The 22175-nt window shown below is 45.3% G+C and overlaps 1 protein-coding gene across 3 annotated transcripts in view; it reads left to right on the forward strand.

Moving 5' to 3' along the window:
• Positions 1–11287: 11287 nt before the first annotated feature.
• Positions 11288–22175, forward strand: part of RIMBP2 (RIMS binding protein 2) — a 260412-nt gene continuing 249524 nt past the window's right edge. The window contains exons 1-2 of one of the 3 annotated variants that reach the window (XM_083589685.1): positions 11288–11374; positions 12452–12586. In XM_083589685.1, the coding sequence (XP_083445811.1) occupies positions 12494–12586 (93 nt within the window). In that variant the 5' untranslated portion in view covers positions 11288–11374; positions 12452–12493. Of the gene's footprint in view, positions 11375–12451; positions 12587–17501; positions 17893–22175 lie in introns of those variants that run through there. The other 2 variants (XM_083589684.1, XM_083589686.1) reach the window with 2 other exon arrangements.

The following is a 22175-nucleotide window of genomic DNA, read 5'->3' on the forward strand; positions in this document are numbered from 1 at the left end:
TTTCTTGATGCTTTAAAAACACCAACATAGGATCTCTTTTTAAATATAAGATTTTTCTAAATATTTGAGTTGGGAGTGTGGAGTGAAGACATTGTGTAGCATTTCCAGGAGAATTATTGACACATATCCTTAATTGTTGTTCGTTCATTCATTTCTTTAAAATGATTGCTGAACATCGTTTGCTATTTAATGCAAACATCTGTAGGAATAAGGTACTCACTACACGTTGTAGGAATAATTATTTCTGTTAAAGTGTTTTAAATTTCCATTCCCTATGTAGCCACACCTTTTCTCTTGAAATTCCAATACATGCACATCTTGCAGAGATTAATTTTGGGGAGGGCGGGGGGCAGGCAGGCAGAATGATACCTTCTAATAAATGCATTGAAACAAAATATTTGTTTCTTAACTTTGGAACAAACCATTGGCCACTAGGGGACAGCGAGGTTGGCATTGAATACGTGCATCATAATGTACCTAGAATAATAGAATTGTAGAGTTGGGAGGGACCTCAAGTCGTCTAGTTCCTGCAATGCAGGTATCACAGCTAAAACATCCATGACAGATTGCCATCCAACCTCTGCTTAGAAACCTCACACTGTTAAGGAACATTCACTAGGCTTTAAAAACAACAACCCATCGTCCAGCTCTTAGGACATTGGAGAGTTGCCGTTATTGCTCTGACACTACAGTCTTTGCTGTGCTTGTTTCTCCCTTTCCTGAGTTTCTCCTTCCATCAGCACAGTTGTAACCTTCAAGAGCTGTTAGTTGAACGGCTTCTATAGTCAGCTATGAATAAAGCTACTGGTTGGTTAAGAAAGCTGAATGTTTTCTGTAGTCTAGTGAGAGTTGGGGCAGAGTCTGTGCAACTGTTGAAGCTCTTGAGAGGTGGACCGGACTAAACAAGTCCTCCTCGGTAGTTGGAACAGCAGCGGTTGCAGTTGCTCCTTTCAACAACACAATTATTACCAATGAATTGTAAGAATTCCAAGAAGTGTGGAAGGGAATGCCTTGCTGGATGTGTGCGTGCCCTTCCGATGATATTTTCCATTTCCATTTATTGCATTTAGCAAGTAACGGAGAGAGAAAAGCAGGAAGTGTGGCTTTTAACAAAAATGGGAAAATAGAATTAACTTTTTGAATTCCCCCACCCACCCACAGCCTCTCTGAAATGTCCTTTTGATATGTCCCCGTGCCTCATATACCTTGCTAAATATAGCCATGGTACAGACACAGGCCAGCGGGTCACTCTCTGCACCTGTGAAGCAACATAAGCCTCGGTTTATGCAACCATAGGTTGCGATCCCTATTTTGGTGAACGATACAAAGCACCGACAGCTTCACACGGCCGACGCAGGGAAAGGAGGGCAGATAAATCCTAGGAACTGACCAAGGAAGCAGATTGTCCAGGCGTGCAGGCATTTAGTAGACTCATAACTCATCTTTGTCAATTGCTTTAGGGGGTTGGAAATGGAAACGGTAAGTTGCATGGTTTTGATGTTTGAAAAGAATTGTATACAGCACCCTGCTTTGCTCAGAGCAAACTTCTAATAGGAAGAGGCTGGAATAAACCACAAAGTTACCGATCAAAGCAGGGTAGAAAATGGGTATGCATTTTTTACTTGGAGGTGGAAAACAGTCAAAGCATCTGAGCTTTGATTTGGTGTAAAAGAAGACGAAAGAAAGAAAACGTTTCTCAACTATACCATGCTGCTGACGACTTAAATCGGAGTGCACTGTTTGGGTTAGATAACGAAAGTGATGACTCCAGTGCTCTGTCCTGCTAGTACTGCACCTTAAATTCTTCACGGACTTCCCTCCTTAGTAAAATGTAATTAAATGAAATATTTTCAGTTCATCTTTAAGGCTTTATACGTCAAAACCAGCACTTTGAATTGGGTCCGGCAGCCAGTGCAGCTGGCCCAAGATTGGTGTTATAGGCTCAAACCGTCTTGCCCCAACCTGGCCACTGAATTCTGCACCAGCTGAAGTTTCCAAACTATCTTCAAAGGCAGCCCTGCATACAACACGTTGCAGTACCTGCCTGCCTCCTTCTCCTCTGAGCTCAAGGCCATGACAGACACATGCATTCCAGTCCACATCCATTTAAAGACACCCAGACAAACCAGATCCCAGCATATCGTCTCTTTTCCATCTCCTTGGTAACCACACATCTAGATAATGCACTTTACTAAGCATCCTTGTAAAGTTAAGGGAGGGAAGCATAAGCTGTGTTCTTGGACTACAACTCCCCTAAACCCTGACCATTGCCCATGCTGGCTGGGGTAGTAGGGGTTTGTGGTCCAGCAAAACACCCTATCCCTGACTCCAAACAATGGTGGATTTCTAATTTGCTGATTTCACCTCTGTTACAAGATCCACCAATTTGGAACTCCCAAAATCTGGAGAGAAATTTGGAGAATTTCAGGAGTATTTCTTTACCTGCTGACTAGGTGAAGGTCAAAGTGCAAGCCTTCCTCAGCTTCCTGCTACTGTGCTGACAATTGTTTCTTGGAGATATACAGTGTGGAGCTCCGGCTTGAAAGTTCGGATTTGAATCTAGCTCACGAGCCAGGTAATTCAGGAACCACCGTTGAGATGTTCTTCAAGTGGAAGGTTTTCTTTTCTCCCTCTTAAGGTACCCATTATGAGTGCAGGAATACACAAACACGCATATAACCAATGAGTAAACCCAAGCATATGACAACTTGTTCCCTCTTTTGCTCTGCCATTCACTTGACACGTTAATGCTTAATAGGAACCTCTCCTGTTAAATATTCATTGGCCAAACTATCAGTGGGTAAAGCATCACAGTTTGATTCAATTTTCCTGACACTGTTCATTCACAGCAAAATGAACTGTTTCAAGAGAATGAAAATTGCATTTGCTGAAGGCGTTGCTGTTGAATTACTTATTTTGAGGTCAGCACCACAGCCTGTTCATAAGGGCCAGTTAATATTCCAGTCCCCAAGTGGTGTAGCCATTGGCATTTCAAAGGGAAACCTGTTTTGTAGTTTCAAAAATTCAGGCTTTTAGTGGAGAGCACCAGATGTGAGCGAACCTGGCATATTTATCTTCTGCTTTTTCATGTTTTTGGTGAGCGTTTGTGAAAGGAAGGCATACCGTTTGTTATACACCACTGATTAAAAGTAAGAGGTGAAGGTCAGGAAGAAATCACAGGTTTAATCTAGGTGAAGGAAGATGATATGGGTGCTGTGAGTCATCAGACTCAACATGAAGTCAGTCATGTCACTAGACCTATGATATAAATAAGATAAAATAAATTGTAGTGAATTAGCCTGAGACATGTGGCACTGAAGGTAGGGGGGCTTTAACCCTTTGTCCCCATCATGGTTCTGATCCGGAACATGGTCCCAGTGCTGTTTGCCCCAGGAGGAAGCTCTACTCCCTGGAATTAGATTGTGAAGGGGCAAAGAGTTAAACGCCCCCCCCCCGGTCCATCACAACAATCCCTATCTGCTTCATCTCACCTTCTCCAGCAGCTGCTGCTTATTAAAACCAAATCACGGATGGGTTAGTGACATGATTGATGCCATGAGCAGTATGATGTAGAAATAAACATAGCTTTGGGGAAAGTGCCTTCCATCTTTCCAGGATGGAAGGCAAAGGCAGCTTATTGACTGGAATCCAATGGCACTGCCCTCTGAAATCCCTAGAGCCATTTCTTCGCAACTAGTTTTTGTGGCTGTTTTTGTAAGTCAAAGGGGTAGGTGTGTGAGATATTGATAGTGTGTGTATACACACGAGAGAGAGAGAGAGAGATTTCTTAGTCAAAATGAATATCTCACAAGTAAGAGCGTCTGTCATGTTGTATTTTGGATGGAAGCAAGGACAGCTTTCATGTATTGTTAGGACTCCAACTCCCATCAGTCCCAGTCAACCTGGTCAATGACCAGGAAAGATGGGAGTTGTATTTCAACAACTTGTGCGGTTGCCACACTGGTGACCCCTTGTGTAGATAATACTGAGCTATATGAACCTATGGTTAGACTGGGAACAAGATGGATTCCAATGTGCTCGCCCCCTTGCCTGGTGAACACACACACACACACACACACACACACACACACCTTGAAAGTCTCTTCTTCCCCCTTTTAAGAAGTGGTTGCCTGCAAAATGCACAAGCTTAGTCATCTACATTGACTGCCATGGTCCTGATCGGTGGAGCAAAGAAACAGAGAAAACAAATTGAAGATAACCTCCTTCAATGAGAGAAAGCGGTTCAGCTAGAATCCCTCTTTTTGAACCCATGCTTGAAACAAAGGGCAGAAGGCTGTCCTTTGATAGCCCTTCAATAAAGGAGTATAAATTAGGCCACATGCGCCCCCTGCCTCCCCAAAGAACAAAGATGTGTGAATGGGGCAGATATGTGAAAAGAACCACGTGATGTTTGCCACCAACATCAAATCCCATTAGACTCCCGCTCTGATGCTGAAAATTATAATTTTTGACACCTAATACAGAGAAAGGAAGTCTCGGTGGCTCTCATACTTATTTACGACCTGAGACCAGTATAGGCCTTGAAAATCGGGCACATTAAATGCCTTTGCTTGCCCAGCCGATCATTTTAGCCGTGTCAGATTTTCTTCCTGAGATTTTGACTTGGCCTTCTTTGACTCTAGCTTGGGAAATAGTTTCCCCTAGCTCCTTCTCTCTCTCTCTCTTTAAAAAAAAACGATAGGATGAGCCTGCCGGCTGCGTGGAACAGAACTCAACAGCAGAGGGCGGCTGCTATCTGTGAAGGGGTGTCTCCCTGAGGGGTTTTTGGAAAGGTGCTGAGCTGTAGCCTTATTTGTTTTGACTGGTGGGTGAGGACGGCAGAAGGAGCAACGGTTCCCCTGTTCCATATAAAGCAGGCTTAGCAGCGGATACAAGGGTTTCTGCCCTTGAAATTCTGAGCAAAGCCTATAGACTTTCAGTCAGTCAATCAGATTTTATTGCATTAGCCGTGTGGCCATAGCATGATATACATAGAAATAACAACATAAAATGGGGGTGGGGAGGTAAAGGTAGAATTCTCCATAAGCTGCCAGTTGCACTTGGATTGCACTTGGGTGTGATAAGGGGACATTGGACGGACTCTGTACATAGTGACTGCTGGAGGCTGCAGCGCCACATCTGTTACACAGACCTGGCTGCGACGCGCATCACCTTGGCCCACACTTCCTTGATTTTAATTTTATTTTGAGTTTGTTTACCAAGACGAGTGCAAGCAAAAGTCAGGACAGACACAGCTACCTCCATCAAGATCCTTTTAATACAAAAACTGACTGGACTTGTCCTCTGAAACAGCTGGAAAAAAGACAAAAAAATCTTGATAAAAGTTGAAAATAAAGGACTTTCAGTCAGAAAAGTGACAATCCTCTCTGGTGCAGCCCATGCCAGACATTTTGCTCCCTGAGGTACAGCAGCAGAGGAGACCTCACCAAGCCAAGGTGCACACTAGAGTATTCAAGGCTACTCAGGTGTTGTTGTTGTTTTTTGGCACCTGAAGCAGAGAAGCCCATAGATGTCTCTTCACCCATCCTGGGAGTAAAAACTCAACAAAAGTCTGTTAAAGAGCTTAACAGCTTCATGGCACCCAAAATTAGTCTCCTGAGGTGTTTGACTCAGTTTACCTCATAACAGCCCTGCTTTCGTACATTTTTAATACAGTAATATCTTCTTCTGGTAAGGGTGGTCATGTGTCCTACTTTACAGAGGACAGTCCTCTATTTTAAGCGATTCTCTGTTTGAAGAGCTTCCTGGTCTGAGTCTGGCTTAAAGATGAGGAGCCCTAAGAAACGAGAGCAGCAGGGGCCTTGAAGGTGCCTATCAACAGGGAATGCCTGTCACCCAAGTCACCTGCCTACAGACTTCCCCCCTATGTTTAGAAGTAAAGGTAAAGGGACCCCTGGAAATTAGGTCCAGTCATGGCCGACTCTGGGGTTGCGGCGCTCATCTCGCTTTATTGGCCGAGGGAGCCGGCGTACATCTTCCAGGTCATGTGGCCAGCATGACTGAGCCGCTTCTGGCGAACCAGAGCAGTGCACAGAAACGCCGTTTACCTTCCCGCCGGAGCGGTACCTACGTATTTATCTCCTTGCACTTTGACGTGCTTTCAAACTGCTAGGTGGGCAGGAGCAGGGACCGAACAACGGGAGCTCACCCCGTCGTGGGGATTTGAACCGCCGACCTTCTGATCAGCAAGTCCTAGACTCTGTGGTTGAACTCACAGCACCACCCGCATCCCATGTTTAGAGGTATTTCATTTCTATTTAAATTACAGTGGTCCCTTGGTTCTCAAACACCTTGGTTTTCAAATGGCGAAAACCTGGAAGTAAGTGTTCTGGTTTTCAAACATTTTTTGGAAGCCAAACGTCCAATGTCACTGTCTGCTATTGTTTCCAGGGCGCCTGCACCAATCAGAAGCTGTGATTTGGCTTTCGAACATTTCGGAAGTCAAATGGACTTCCAGAATGGCGTAAGTTTGGCACTTTTGTTTTTGCTGTTTATTTTGCTTTTTTTTTTTTGAGGCTTTTTTGGTTAATTTGTTTTTGTGAGTGTGTGGAATCCAGTTCAGCTACTGATTGGTTGACTGTGTGACTGTGGAAATAGATAAAAGCCCCCCCCCATCTGAACAATGACTATTATCAGTGCAGGTAACAAAAAATAATGATTTTAATTTTTATCATTAATAATAATAATAATAATAATAATAATAATAATAATAATAATTTATACCCCACCCTCCCCAGTCAGGGCCTGGCTCAGGGAGGCTTACAAGCAATAATAAAAACAAGTTGAATGAATACAACTTAAAAACAAGATTAAAATACAACATTAAAGTATTGAAACATTAAAATATTAGCTAAAGTGGTGCTTCAGGTTGTAGCCTTTCAGGCCTTTCCCATGGGTCAGGTGAGGAAGGAGCCAAACAGACACCAAGGGTAGATTCAGAGAAAGAGCTTTATTTCTGCTATCTGGAGTAGCAGAAAGGCACCTGCGTGATTGATGCACAAACAAGCACACCTGAAAGCATTTTACAAACAGTTTATATCCATTTTCCAGGTCCCCTTTCCCTCCCCTTTCCCAGGGATCCAGCCTCACGAGTTTTGCACACGTATGTTGGCAGAAACAATCTCCATTCATGATGAATAGAATAGAAACTACACAGGCCTGCCCTAGGTGAGGTAACCTGTCCTCTCCCCCTTCAAGGTTAAGAACAGTTTCAGCTTAAGAACGGACCTCTGGAACCAATTAAGTTCTTAACCAGAGGTACCACTGTAGCTGCTTATGCATTCTCTTGCTCAGCAAGGTCCTGTTGGCACAAAGCATTTTTGCCAGTGTAACCAATATGTCACTAAGAGACCTTAACGTTGTGCAACATTTGGAGCTTTTTTTTCCAGCCAGAGCGTGCTTGAGTGCAGTTCCGGCACCTCTCAGGTAGGCACCATTGCGTGCTGGGCCTCCCTCCACCAATTCTTGCCCTTACATACTTCTGAGAAGCAAAAACTGAACATTTCATTTTTTTTAAATAAATGTTTATTAAAATTTTCCATCTTAATAAAAAAAAACAAAAAAGAAAAAACAAAAAAAAACACATAAAGTTTACAATCCATATTTTCAATAACATATTTCCCTGACTTCCCCACACCTCCCCTTCTTATATTCCAATTCAAATTGTTAGTTCAACAAGTTCTTATCCCCAATTTTTAACCTTTTTATATTTAGTTCATTTTAAAGAAAACACCAATTTTAACTTATAAATATCAATATTTGTACATCAGTGCTCATTCTTAAAACCTTTTTCTAAAGTCGACCCAAATTCCCTTCCACGAATTCCCCAATTTTCTTACTAATAACAAAACAAAATAAAAATACAGAGTATAATTAAACGCCCTTTGGATTCCCAAACCCCACCACCGCCTTTCCCAGTTTCGATCCCCAACAGATGCCCATCAGTCTTAATCTACTATCAGCCTGGAGACCTCACGTCCGAGGCTCTTAATTCTCTCTCAATTCCTCTCTGCCGGTTTTTTTGATAGTCTTTAGTATTAAACACCAGATCTCGGAGAAGCTCTATCCCCATAAGGTCCATATTTCTTCCAGCCAGACCTCCATACTTAAAAGTGGAGCCCGAATCTTGTTTCTTACTCCTTTTAAGTCCAATTGTCCTGAAAGCTCCAACTTCCACCTTAATCAAATTTGTAATCCATAGGTCTTCAGATCTCCACATAAGGAGATCTCTCCATTCTTCAATCTCCAATTCAAACCAGATTTTCATCATCCAGTACTTATTTTCCTTTGTAACCATCATGTCAGGCCCCGGCTCGATTTCTTGTTTTCCTTTGTAACCATCATGTCAGGCCTCTGGCTCTCCTTTGTCATCTGCAAAATTACAGCTCCTCCTTCCTTTTCTTCAGAAACAACATATGTCTCCTTCTCCACACTCTCAAAACTCTCAAGTTTCTCTTTTTGTCCAGCTGCATGGGCTTCCTGAGTCAAATCCTTATCAAATTCAATGATATTATTTACTGTTAAGTTCAGAGTTGCAACATTTGTAGCCAAAACATCCATTTGGCCTTGTAGCTTCCCAAGAGAACAAAAACTCTGTCCAACCCAGCTTGAATTTTCCCTCCTTCAGCCATTCTTGTAATGTCCCAAATCCTCCTCTAGAGGGATTTTGGTAACTTAGTATTCTTTCCAGTTCAAATCCAAAAATCAAGTTAGTTTGTATCAGTTCTTCCTTGTTTTCAACAAAATATAACCAAATTGCAACAAATATATCCAGCAGAAACAGCAGAAACAAAGTTCTCTTTTTCCTTCTTGACAGCTAATTTTGACAGCTGTCAAACTCTTCTATATCTCCTCAAAAGGCTCTCTCACGGATCACTCCCGGGTCCGGGGGGGTGGCACTTCAGCTCTCAAAGTTAGCTCTTATCCTCCAATAAAATTATTTATGCTTATACTGCCAAATCGTGGAATTAATATCTTTTACCCAATGAAGAAAAAGAAATTCTCTCGACTTTAGTTAACTAGTCCTTGCTTTAAATTATTTACAAGACGGGGAGGCGGACTTCCTGTTTGCACCTTCCCCGATCGTGCCAAATTCAACAAAAAAATTTGCTTTACAAGTCCAATTTCCGTACTACTCACGGGTTGTTACTTTTAGAATCCAATTGTTCACAAGAAGAAGTCAGCGCTCTCCGACCATTGCATGCGGCTTCACTCCGCAGGAGGAGCAGTCGACTCTCAGCACCGCGCCGCTCACCCCGTCCCCCGTTCCGAAGCCTTTAAAAAGGCTCATTCGCAGGTCGGGGGGGCGCAAATGGTGCCCGCCGAGTCACCAGGTTCACAGGCTTCAGCGCCTGTGATTTCTGAGGGTCCCTGCGTCGCCGCAGCGGCCAGACCCAGCTCCTGCGAAGCCGATTCCCTCCGGAGCTCGGAGGGAATCCGCCATTAGCCAATCGCGCTAACCCGGAAGTAAAAAAACTGAACATTTCAAGTACTGTATTTTTCGCTCTATAAGGCGCACCAGACCACAAGACGCACCTAGTTTTTGGAGGAGGAAAACAAGAAAATAAATATTCTGAATCTCAGAAGCCAGAACAGCAAGAGGGATCGCTGCGCAGTGAAAGCAGCAATCCCTCTTGCTGTTCTGGCTTCTGGGATAGCTGCGCAGCCTGCATTCGCTCCATAAGAAGCACACACATTTCGCCTTACTTTTTCGGAGGGAAAAAGTGAGTCTTATAGAGCAAAAAATACAGTAAAATCAGAAGCTGGTCAGCATGTGAGTCTACACTTTTTTTAGGTATGTGTATTTATTTATATACATGTCTGTGTGTGTGTGTGTGTACACACACAGAGAATACATAGAAAAATTGTCGGCTGATGAAATAATATCTGATAACATTATTAATATGTAAAAACATCAGCTAAATGAAAAAGAGACACAGAATAAAATGGAAATGGAAATTAAAAATTTAATGCTTTTAAAATGACCTAATCAATATGCACACATTTACTCTCTCTTTACATACTCACCAACAGCGCAATTTCTTTTTCCTCTCATACTGGGGATGGGAGAGAAAATTGATTTGGTTCCCATCTTGAAGTGAATTTATCAAATTAGCACTTTCTGAAATGATGTGGGGACCAAAACACATCCATCTTTTGAAAATTGCACTTATCCACATTCTGTGATGCAGTTTTCCAACCAACCAACGCTTAAGGGGGGAAATACATACATTAGGGGAATGTGCACATTGAAAATGACTATTTTAGTAAAAATTGCTGCATGCTTTGTGATTTTAAATCTCTGCTGGGGTTCTCTCACCAGTTGGGGAGTGTTGTTGTTTAGTCGTTTAGTCGTGTCCGACTCTTCGTGACCCCCTGGACCAGAGCACGCCAGGCACTCCTGTCTTTCACTGCCTCCCACAGTTTGGTCAAACTCATGTTGGTAGTTTCGAGAACACTGTCCAACCATCTCGTCCCCTTCTCCTTGTGCCCTCCATCTTTCCCAACATCAGGGTCTTTTCCAGGGAGTCTTCTCTTCTCATGAGGTGGCCAAAGTACTGGAGTCTCAGCTTCAGGATCTGTCCTTCCAGGGAGCACTCAGGGCTGATTTCCTTCAGAATGGATAGGTTTGATCTTCTTGCAGTCCATGGGACTCTCAAGGGTCTCCTCCAGCACCATAATTCAAAAGCATCAATTCTTCGGCGATCAGCCTTCTTTATGGTCCAGCTCTCCCTTCCATACATCACTACTGGGAAAACCATAGCTTTAACTATATGGACCTTTGTTGGCAAGGTGATGTCTCTGCTTTTTAAGATGCTGTCTAGGTTTGTCATTGCTTTTCTCCCAAGAAGCAGGCGTCTTTTAATTTTGTGGCTGCTGTCACCAATTAGGGTTGCCATATCTTGAAGAGCAATAAAGAGGACAGCCGGAGCTGCTGCCAGCCCAGGCTGGGGAAAGAGGCATGTGGATGTGGGGCCACTGCCGCCACACCCGCACACCTCTTTCCCCAACTCGGACTGGCAGGGGCCAACCATAATCCTCCCCCAGAAATGTAGGACAAGGTAAAACTCTTCAATGATATTGATTCAATAATGGTGATAGTATTAACTCTATTCCCTGCTCTCTTCTATTTTAGCAAGCTGGTAGTCCGCCATCTTCCTCCTCGTTCAAGCAGCCTTCAAGATCAGTGGCTAAAAAAACTCGGCCAAAGAAGAAAATGGACCTGGTCCGCAAGCAGACCCTAAAGATGCAGAACATTGCTGGCCAGTCTTGTTCTGGCTTTAAGGATGGGCTAGAGATTCGTCTGCTTCAAGCTGAGTGTGAGGAGCTCAGGAATAAGCTTGGGTGCTTGAGGGTAAATATGAAACTCACACTTCTGTTGGGACTGTGATGAACCAAGGGGGAGGGATGTTGATGCTTTTGTTATAAAAGCTCTGGAATCTAATGAGCTGAATGAGCTTCGGTTCCTCTCCCTAGAGCTGAAACCTGGGAAAAGGTGGAAAGTGGGGCCCAAATAGTAATGGAAAGGTAAAGGTAAAGGACCCCTGACAGTTAAGTCCAGTCGTGAACGACTCTAGGCTTGTGGCGCTCATCTCACTTTATTGGCCGAGGGAGCCGGCATACAGCTTCCGGGTCATGTGGTCAGCATGACTAAGCCGCTTCTGGTGAAACCAGAGCAGCGCACGGAAATGTCGTTTACCTTCCCGCCGGAGCGGTACCTATTTATCTACTTGCACTTTAACGTGCTTTCAAACTGCTAGGTTGGCAGGAGCTGGGACCGAGCAACAGGAGCTCACCCCGTCGCGGGGATTCAAACCACCGACATACTGATCGGCAAGCCCTAGGCTCAGTGGTTTAGACCACAGCGCCACCCGCGTCCCTAAGTAGTAATGTAAGTCCCGTAGGTCTAGTTTTCAGTCCTACCCTGCAGTGCTGTCTCTGTTTCGCTGCAGTTCGGCCTCTGCCCAAAACTGTTTTTCACCTTGCTGTCCACTGTGACAAAATTACAGGTCTTAAATAAGAAACTACAGTGGTACCTTGGGTTACAGACGCTTCAGGTTATAGACGCTTCAGGTTACAGACACTTCAGGTTACAGATGCTTCAGGTTACAGACTCCACTAACCCAGAAATAGTACCTCGGGTTAAGAACTTTGCTTCAGGATGAGAACAGAAATTGTGCAGCAGCGGGAGGCCCCATTAGCTAAAGTGGTGCTTCAGGTTAACAACAGTTTCAGGTTAAGAACAGACCTCTGGAACGAATTAAGGTCTTAACCCAAGGTACCACTGTTTATACATTTATATAATGAATTACATAAATTATGTCATCATTACATTGTTCCGCCCCATTCATCTTAAGTGCAAAGGAAACATAAATATTTAGCAGAAGCTGAACAAAGACAACTATTGAAGGGGAATTGTTTGGTTATACAGGAAGGACTGACGGGTCAAAAGCCGACTGACGTGGAGGAGCTGATGAAGAAGTCTCAGATGGAACTCCTGTGGCTCCAGAGGCAGCTGTCTTTTCTCTCCAACGGGACACCTGCATGCATTTTGCCATCAAGCAAGGTACTATTGCTCTGGGTATAAAATGCAAACAACTTCGATAAGGGTGGATTCATCTTCAGTTTGTGTTCAGAACTGGGATGGGTCAGGCCTTAGCAGCATTCAGTATCTTGGCTTCCAGAGTCTGGGGTGGGGTAAGGGAACAGTTGTCAGCCCACACAGGCCACAGGCAGGGACATGATCCAGAAGGCCCACAGCATGTATTCCAGGGCAGATGAAATATACTTGGAGTCGAGTGTGGATTTCATGCTCTTTATTCAGCTCATAGTAGTGAGGAATGGAAGTTTCCCTGAACTGTCTGCTTTATATACATTATTTACACAACGGGCCTCACGTGATTGGCTAATTCCGGGATTCTCCTGTAGGCCAATCAGGTTGCATATTCACTTCCACCTGGAGTTGGATTGGGTGGTTCCTGTGGACCAATCAGACTGCTGCATTCTGGATCCTGTTGTTCTAGGACCAATAAGACTGCTGCAATTTGGATCCTATTCAACTCAGTACATAACAGCAGACAAACAATGGACGATAGTCCATTAGCACAGTGCTACTCAAAGAGGTGCTCAGCAGACAGATGATGGTACATAAACCTTCAGCTGTTAGTCCCCAGTGACCAGTGGTGCTGAGTTCCACAGGCATTGGAGGGGCTTGTCAAATGCGTGCGACGTCACATGCATCAGGAAGAGGCTGCAAGGCCTGATGAGGCCCTCTGCCGCAGTAGGGAGGCCGGCGCGGCCCCCTGCTACAGCGGGAAGGCCCAGCGGGGCCCTCTGCCTCTGCAGGGAGGACCTGTGGGGAGGTCTGGTGGGGCCCGGCCCCTCAAGATTGGGGGAGGGGGTTCAGCTCCATCTCCACGTACTTTGTGGGGTCTGAGCTGCTCCACAGCCCCATAGAGTTGGTTTATATGCAAGTGATTCTACCACAGTCAATGTTGGGTGGGGCACTTCAGGGACCAAATATGGTACCAGTCCCTGGCAAATTTGGGCAGGGGGGAAATGCCCACATCAGAGAGCTTGAGAAGCACTTCATTAAGAAGAGTTTGGATTTGATATCCCGCTTTATCACTACCCGAAGGAGGCTAACAATCTCCTTTCCCTTCCTCCCCCACAACAAACACTCTGTGAGGTGAGTGAGGCTGAGAGACTTCAGAGAAGTGTGACTAGCCCAAGGTCACCCAGCAGCTGCATGTGGAAGAGCAGGGAAGCTAACCCGGTTCACCAGATTACGAATCTACCACTCGTAACCACTACACCACACTGGCTCTCATGTGGGGTGCTGCTCCACTAAGGGGACGATGCCCTCAGTCAGCCCCCACCTGCCTACCCTCTTGCTAGGGTCTAGGGGATGATGCTGGCTGACAACAGAAGTCAGAATGGAGGACAGCAAAGTCAGGATTAGTTGACTCTGCCTCTTGTTGGTTCCAATTATGCCAGCCATTTATTTTTATTTATTTTGCTCCGCTTACTGTTGTCCTTGGCTAATGCATATAAATAAATATAATATATTGTATATTATATATTACAGTGGTACCACGGGTTAAGTACCATATTTTTTACTCTATAAGACTCACTTTTTCCCTCCTAAAAAGTAAGGGGAAATGTGTGTGCATCTTATGGAGCGAATGCAGGCTGCGCAGCTATCCCAGAAGCCAGAACAGCAAGAGGGATTGCTGCTTTCACTGCGCAGCGATCCCTCTTGCTGTTCTGGCTTCTGAGATTCAGAATATTTTTTTTCTTGTTTTCCTCCTCCAAAAACTAGGTGCGTCTTGTGGTCTGGTGCGTCTTATAGAGCGAAAAATACGGTACTTAATTCGTTCCGGAGGTCCATTCTTAACCTGAAGCACCACTTTAGCTAATGGGACCTCCCGCCGCCACCATGCAATTTCTGTTCTCATCCTGAAGCAAAGTTCTTAATCCGAGGTACTATTTCTGGGTTATTGGAATCTGTAACTTGAAGCATCTGTAACCTGAAGTGTCTGTAACCCGAGGTACCACTGTATAGCATTACCTCGCATTTTCAGAAAGTAAAATTAAAATTATTTGGTTTTCTGAAGGCTGTTGATGTGCTTCTTCATCAAACTTGGACCTACCAAGCTCAGTGTTGTCCAGTCACAAACATAGCACAGTGGTACCTTGGTTTTCAAACAGCTTGGCTCCTGAACAAATCGGCTCCCAAACACCTCAAACCCGTAAGTGAGTGTTCCGGTTTGCGAACATTTTTTGGAAGCCAAACACCCAACGCAGCTTCCAATTGAGTACAGGAAGCTCCGGCAGCCAATCAGAAGCCGTGCCTTGGTTATCTGACTTTCAGAAGACATCTGAAGGCAGCCCTGTTTAGGGAAGTTTTTAATGTTTGATTCTATTTTTAATATTCTGTTGGGAGCTGCTCAGAGTGGCTGGGGAAACCAGCCAGATAGGCGGGGTATAAATAATAATATATTATCATCATCATCATCATCATCATACTGTTTTGGGAGTCGAACGGACTCCCAGAATGGATTAAGTTCGAGAACCAAGGTAGATTTGAATTCCTCACACCCAAAAACATATTTTTAAGACCCCTCACTGAAGATATTTGCAAAAAAAACACCCCCTAAAATGGCACACTCTGCTGGGAGAGGGAATTCTTCTGCATCAGCACAACTGGACTCCTTCCTCTGTCCCAGCTGCAACAAAACATGTCTCTCCTGCATTTGTCTCTACAGTCACAGCAGGTGTTGCAAACTTCCAGCAGCTTGGCTTCACCCCCAAAAGCACACTCCTCCATTGTCTCCCAAGACAAACAGATGCCAACTGACTTGTTTTAATTGATGTTAATACCAGTGTTTTTTTTAATTGTTGTAACCCACCATGGGATTTCATGGTGAGGTTTGGGTAAGGAATATAGAGAGAGATATATTCATGCTGTGAGTGCCATTGCTTACGTAATCAAAACAGCACTAACAACACCGCAAGCGGGAGGTATCGGTAGACACAGAGATTTTTGGAAGTACAGTGGTACCTCAGGTTAAGTACTTAACTCGTTCCGAAGGTCTGTTCTTAACCTGAAACTGTTCTTAACCTGAAGCACCACTTTAGCTAATGGGGCATTGTGCTGCAGCCGCGCCACCAGAGCACGATTTCTGTTCTCATCCTGAAGCAAAGTTCTTAACCCGAGGTACTATTTCTGGGTTAACGGAGTCTGTAACCAGAAGCATATGTAATCCAAGGTAAAAAGGTAAAGGTAAAGGGACCCCTGACCATTAGGTCCAATCGTGACCGACTCTGTGGTTGTGGCGCTCATCTCGCTTTATTGGCTGAGGGAGCCAACGTACGGCTTCCGGGTCATGTGGCCAGCATGACTAAGCCACTTCTGGCGAACCAGAGCAGCGCACGGAAATGCCGTTTACCTTCCCGCTGGAGGGGTACCTATTTATCTACTTGCACTTTGACGTGCTTTCGAACTGCTAGGTGGACAGGAGCAGGGACGGGGCAACGGGAGCTCACCCCGTTGCGGGGATTCGAACCGCCGACCTTCTGATCAGCAAGTCCTAGGCTCTGTGGTTTAACCCACAGCGCCACCAAAGGTACCACTGTACAAATAAATAAGTTCTTGCGGCCCACCCCCTGCCCCAGGAACTGTTGGCGAAAGGGCGGGTAAGAAATCTAACAAGTGCTGCCATGCAGCCAGCTGTCTCTGTTCTGTGGTGCAAGGGCTCTTCCGCCAGCAGAGGAGCGGGTTCTGGCCTTGCGTAGCAGAGGAACCCCATGCAACAGTTGTGCTAATGGAGGCTTGTGGAGCAACAGATTGTGCAATCTATTGCGCAACCAAGTTAACTGCAACCTGCTTATGCATTCTCTTGCACAACAGCAGCAGCAACAACAACAACATCCTGCTGGCGAGAAAACATTTCTGGAGAGGAGGAAATGTACTGCTAAGTGACTTTAACTTAGTGCCTCATTAGATGCATATTATTATTTAAATTGAAAGTGTTTCCATTTATTATTTAAATTGAAAGTGTTTCCATACAGCCATTTCTTAACTTCAGGGGTTTATTTTCTCTCTCTCTATACATACATACATACACGCGCGCACACACACAGATGGCAAATGCCTTTTGAAAGGGGGTGCTTTTTATGAAATGGAAAAGTCCTTATAACATACATTAGCGACTTATAAAACAAAGAAGCATCCACTCAAATGAGGGAAGAAGAAGACAGGTGCCCAAGGACTGGGGATCCAGGTATAGTCCTGTGCATGTATACAGTATATTTATTTCCACTGCTCTTCTTCCAGTTGCTAGGCAGCTGCCAGATCACACAGCGAAGGGCTGAAGTTGTGTGTGTGTGTGTGTGTTGGCTGCAGTTGTCTTCTGTTAAAAAAAAAAGTGGGGGGAGAAACAGAATGGTTGATTCCAACAGCTAATCTGCCTTTAATACCCTTCTGTGTTTGAGTCTCAGACGCTTCCACTGGGCATCGGAGGAGGGAGGCTTTGAAAGGAATATATGTGTGTGCTTACATTTTATATATTTATATAGGGTACAAATGCACACACACAGAGAGAGAGTGAAAATATTGCAGCTACAATTCGCAGTTCATTGGCCAGACTTGCTTGCAGGCCTTGGCTGACCTGCTGAGGCTGTCCTGCGATAGCCTTTGCGCGGAGGTAAAATAAGATCCACAGCTGCCTATCTCTCTCTCTCTCTCTCTCTCTCCCTCCCTCCTTCCTTCCTTCCCCTCCTCCACCCTTCTGCATTGGAAGCCAGGCCCTCGGGGCCTTGCCTTCAACCTCCGGTCAGTTTCCATCAGCGCCCGCTTGCTCTGGGGCGCGGGGGGCAAACGCTTAGGTGAAGGAGAAACTGGCAAAGGAAGCGAAAGCCATCTTTGCGCGCGCGTGTGCGTGCATAAGTGTGTGTGCGCGTGTGTGTGTGAGAGAGAGCGAGAGCGAGAGCGAGAGCGCGTGTGTGCCTCTTTTCTGTGTGCGGTATGCGCGCGCCAAAGCACTGCTGTTTCATAGGCTCTGGCAGCTGCTGCATGGCTGATGATGCTCTCCCCATCGCCTGCCTCTCTGCAGACAGCCACAGAATCATTTTGAGCCTGGACCGCAAGCGGAGTTAATGTGCGCACTGATGCTGCTGCTGCCTCGTCCTCCTCCTCCACCTCCTCCTCCTCCTCTTCTCAGGACCAGCCGGTAGTCCTAAGCCCAGACTGCGGTCTCCTTTTTATTTACTTAATATTTTCGTGCTGGTTTTACTGCTGTTCACATCGCTGTCTGCTTCCCGGTGGCGAGCATCTGTTCCGGCTTATTATGAGGAGTGCTAAATTCTAAGGTAAGGAACGAGACAGCTTTGCTGCCGTCGCTGCGTTCTCCTCCTCCTCCTCCTCCTCTTCTTCATCTCTCCTCTCCTTTCCCCCCCTCCCCAACTTTTCCTTCTCTTTCCTAAAAATAGCTTCGGCTGCTTAACTGGTTTAGAGTAAAACACATCCTCGGCCCTCTCTTGATAGCAGCCTTGTTGCAGGAAGTCCCCCCTGCAAGCAAGCAAACTTTATTATTATGCTGGAATGTGATGGGGGGGGGGGAAGCTTGGATGTCCTTCAGATCCTCCCTAGAGTGGGGGGGGGGGGAAAGGGAGATGAGAGAAGAGGGAAAGGTTTTTGCTTGAACAGATAGGAGAGTTCATCTCTCATCCTGTGTGCAGAAAATATATATATATAAAAGGGATTAAGCCCTTTTGCTAGATTATTCTATCCTGTCCTTCATTCCCTCCATTCCCCCCGTTGCCCCCCCTGCAATCTATTTGATGTTGGGTTTGGGGGGAGGGTTAACCCTTTCTCGCCTGCCAGGCAGGATCTTGGCCTTCTCTCTTAAGACAAGGCAGACGGGGTCTGCTGGTGGCTGATGATGCTTTGCTGTGCTTCTATGTGGGGCAAAGTTAGTAACCATGCCAGCTACTGTGTCCATGTATCTCTTCTCTCTCCCCCTCCCCCACTTCCACTTTGCCGTCTACCTTTCCTCCTCCTGTTCTTCCATTAACACAGTTCAGCTGCACGGTATCCGATTGCTTCCCTAATCAACACCAGAGTGTCTTGCAAAGCTGCCACTGTCATTATTGCCTCCCTCGGAGATATTGTTAATGAAATTGGCCTTGGCGTTTCCACTGGTCTCTCTCCGTTTGCACATCCGGGGTGTGTGTGTGTGTGTGTGTGTGTGTGTGTGTGTGTGTGTAAGAGCACTTGTTCTGAGTGGGCTGCGGTTTGGAACTCTTCACGTTCCAGGTTTAAATGGTCAGGGTGTCTCTTTCTGTTCCCTTATGGAAGGTTATAATATACAGTTGCGGCCTTGTGGGTTTCTGTTTGAATGCCGTGCCTGCCGACTTGTGTGGTGTGTGTGTGTGTGTAGCAAGTTGAATTGCAAATGTGCATTAACACCAGCAATTGCCTATATTTATTCATTACGTATATAGTGTCATCGATGCACATCCCTATTGCAACCTTTCCCCTGCTGTGCCTTATTTTCTAGATAGCAAACTGTTGGCAGGGACTCCTGTTCCTGCCGAGTGCAATGCCAGACATATTAATAATAATTTAGCACATGCTATTTCAGAGAGCATTTTTTTTTTTAAAAAAGCACAGATTCCTCCCAATAATAGCAGCAACAATGTATGGTGATTTGCAGTGCAATTCTATGCGTGTTTATTCCAAAGTCAGTCCCTGTGTATTCAGTAGGACTTTCTCCCAGGTAGGTGTCAGCAGGATTTCAACCATAGCGATCAACATTTTCTTTTTTCTTTTAAAAAGCACAGATCTCTGCCCTAAGGAGCCTACCGTCTTAATTTTGATACTGTGGGTGGGAATGTAGGGAAGAGGGATAGGAGGGGACAGACCAAGCAAGTGTAGCAAACTAAAAAAAGGAGTAAGGACTTGACAAGGGATCTCAAATGATGTGTAGACATGGGTGGCATTTAAACAGGGGTTGATATAGTTCACTCCAAATGAGGCAACGTGCACCATCTTTAAGTGATGTCAGAGGAGGTGCACACATTGGCAACATAAACTGGGCGTTGTGTACATTGCCTAGTCTTTGTTGACATGGAGATTGTGTGTGTGTTGACTGGGTGACTGACAAAATCCTCTGTGTGATACGTATGTGATGGCCCTTCTCAATGCCTTCACATGAATGTATATAGTCAACATTCCTGACCTAGTCATGGGGTTCATCATGGCTGGGATGCTTGCAAAGCAAATAATAGGGTAGAAAGATTGAAGGAAAACCTTTGTGAATTGCACAACCTCTGACTTCTCCCAGTTGTAGCCAAATCATGTTCCCTTGTCTCCTTCTTAAAAACAACAACAACTCAAGATCTAAGGGGGAACAGGGAACTCTCTGCCTGCCTCTCCCAGTCGTTTGAGCATTGTTGCAAGAGAATGACCCCTCCTGTACATTACACTATTTCTCTAAATGTTTGTCTTCCACTGGTATTTATAAAAAGCAAATTTCCAAGTTGTTGGGTTTCTTTCTCTTTTACTTACAAAGATGAGGAAAAAAAACGGGATGGCATGTTTGCTCCCAGATGGTTCAATAAGAAGCAAATGTGCTACTTCTACATTCCAACATCATGCCAATGTCTTGCATGTATCTGAGTACGCCATACTCCGAGTAGACCCACTGAGTTAGTTCAGTCCTTCGATTTTCAATGTATCTGTTCTGAGAATGACTTAGACGCAACCCACCGCCAAGTGCTTGGTACTGTATATGTGTGTTATATTTTATTAACATTATTTCCTAAACTGGATTTAATCAGTTGGTTTAATGGGCTTGGCATTCTTTATTGAGGTTTTTGCTGGTTGCATCCATGTCAGGCCTGGGTTCCTAACTTATTGCGGTGTCTAGAGTGGGCATGATTTGGCTGAAATCGGGAGGAAGTGGGACTTGTGGTTTATGTGAGGGCACCCCTCTGCCTGTCCCTGTCTGATTTGAGCACTGGGTGCCCCCTCTTTAAAAACATCTGGTGGCCATGCACACCTCTCTGCTAGCTTTAACCCCTGTGTTAAACCCCTGTGTGACCATATGCACACATCCTCCATTGCAACAGTAGGCTGGGAGCAGCAAAGTAATGCTTGGTACTGTCTGTTTGCTGATGTGCGTGTTCCCTCGATTTGGGCACCAGTAACTGAATGCAGAAGGGACGCGGGTGGCGCTGTGGGTTAAACCACAGAGCCTAGGACTTGGCGATCAGAAAGTCGGCGGTTCGAATTCCCGCGACGGGGTGAGCTCCTGTTGCTCGGTCCCTGCTTTGCCAACCTAGCAGTTCGAAAGCATGAAGTGCAAGTAGATAAATAGGTACTGCTCAGGCGGGAAGGTAAAGGGCATTTCCGTTCACTGGTTTGCCAGAAGTGGCTTAGTCATGCTGGCCACATGACCCGGAAGCTGTACGCTGGCTCCCTCGGCCAACAAAGCGAGATGAGCGCCGCAACCCCAGAGTCGGCCACGACTGGACCTAATGGTCAGGGGTCCCTTTACCTTTACCTTTAACTGAATGCAGAATGACTCCCACTCCCACCCCACGGGGCTGTCTCTGCCATGTAGAAGGGTGAAGCAGCCTGTTTCAGGCAGCACCAATGAAGGAGGGTCAGAGTAGTTGAAGACAGGGATTGGTGTCTGAATGGTGCAGCAAGACTTTTGAAAAACCATAGCAGAGGAAGTGGTGGACCATTCATGCTTTGGGCAGGAAAATGTCTTGGGGCTGGCACTGGCTATCCCCATGCTTCCCTGTGAAAAATCAAATCAAATCCATCAGCCTTCTTGATTTCATGAGGCCCCGTTCAGAACGCTCACTCCTAAGGTGTGATTGGAAACCTTTTTCTTTCCAAGTGCGGATTCTGACTGCATCTGGCAGAAAGAGGGACAGGTCCTTAGAGCAGCCTCCTAATGTTATTTGCTGCTGCTGCTTTTTTTTTTTTTAAAAAAGCAAAGCTATTAATCTCAATGGTTTACTAACTGCATCAAGTGGCCACAGAAAGGAAGTGTTAAGGCTGTGATCGATAATATAGAAAGCTAAATACGGACTGAGTAGCAGGCGAGGAAAATATATGTATATACGATCCACCTTAAGAAGCACAGGAGCACCATGCCAGAGAATAGAAGGGAAAGGAGGCTTCATGATAAATGGTGAAGGAGCTTCCTGTTAAAATAGGTAAACTCACCCTTCCTGATTCACACATGCATGGACATTGCTCTGTTTCCCATTGCTCATGAGTTGTGATTGAATTGTGGCTGAATGAACATATGATGATGGCCTCTGTAGGAAAAGCTTTGTTTGAGGTAATCATGGAAGCTCCATAGCCAGCTTTTAATCTCTGATGCCTCATTCATGCCTACAGATCCCTGCTAGATGCCGCACGGCACCAGATGATTGTGTGCATGTGTGAACCATATTTCCTTGGTGTCATGGTTTGTGGGAGGTGAAGAAAGAATTATAAGGAAGACCCATTCATGGAGCTTCAACCGTAGCTAGTCCACGCAATGCAGGAATTACCAAGTGATAAATGTGAAGAGTCCTTGTTGTCAACAGCTCTCAGCATTTCAGTCTTTGAATGAGGTTGATGATGAAGG

Source organism: Podarcis filfolensis (genome assembly GCF_964270895.1).
Source record: "Podarcis filfolensis genome assembly, chromosome: 16".
NCBI classification, from domain to species: Eukaryota; Metazoa; Chordata; class Lepidosauria; order Squamata; family Lacertidae; genus Podarcis; species Podarcis filfolensis.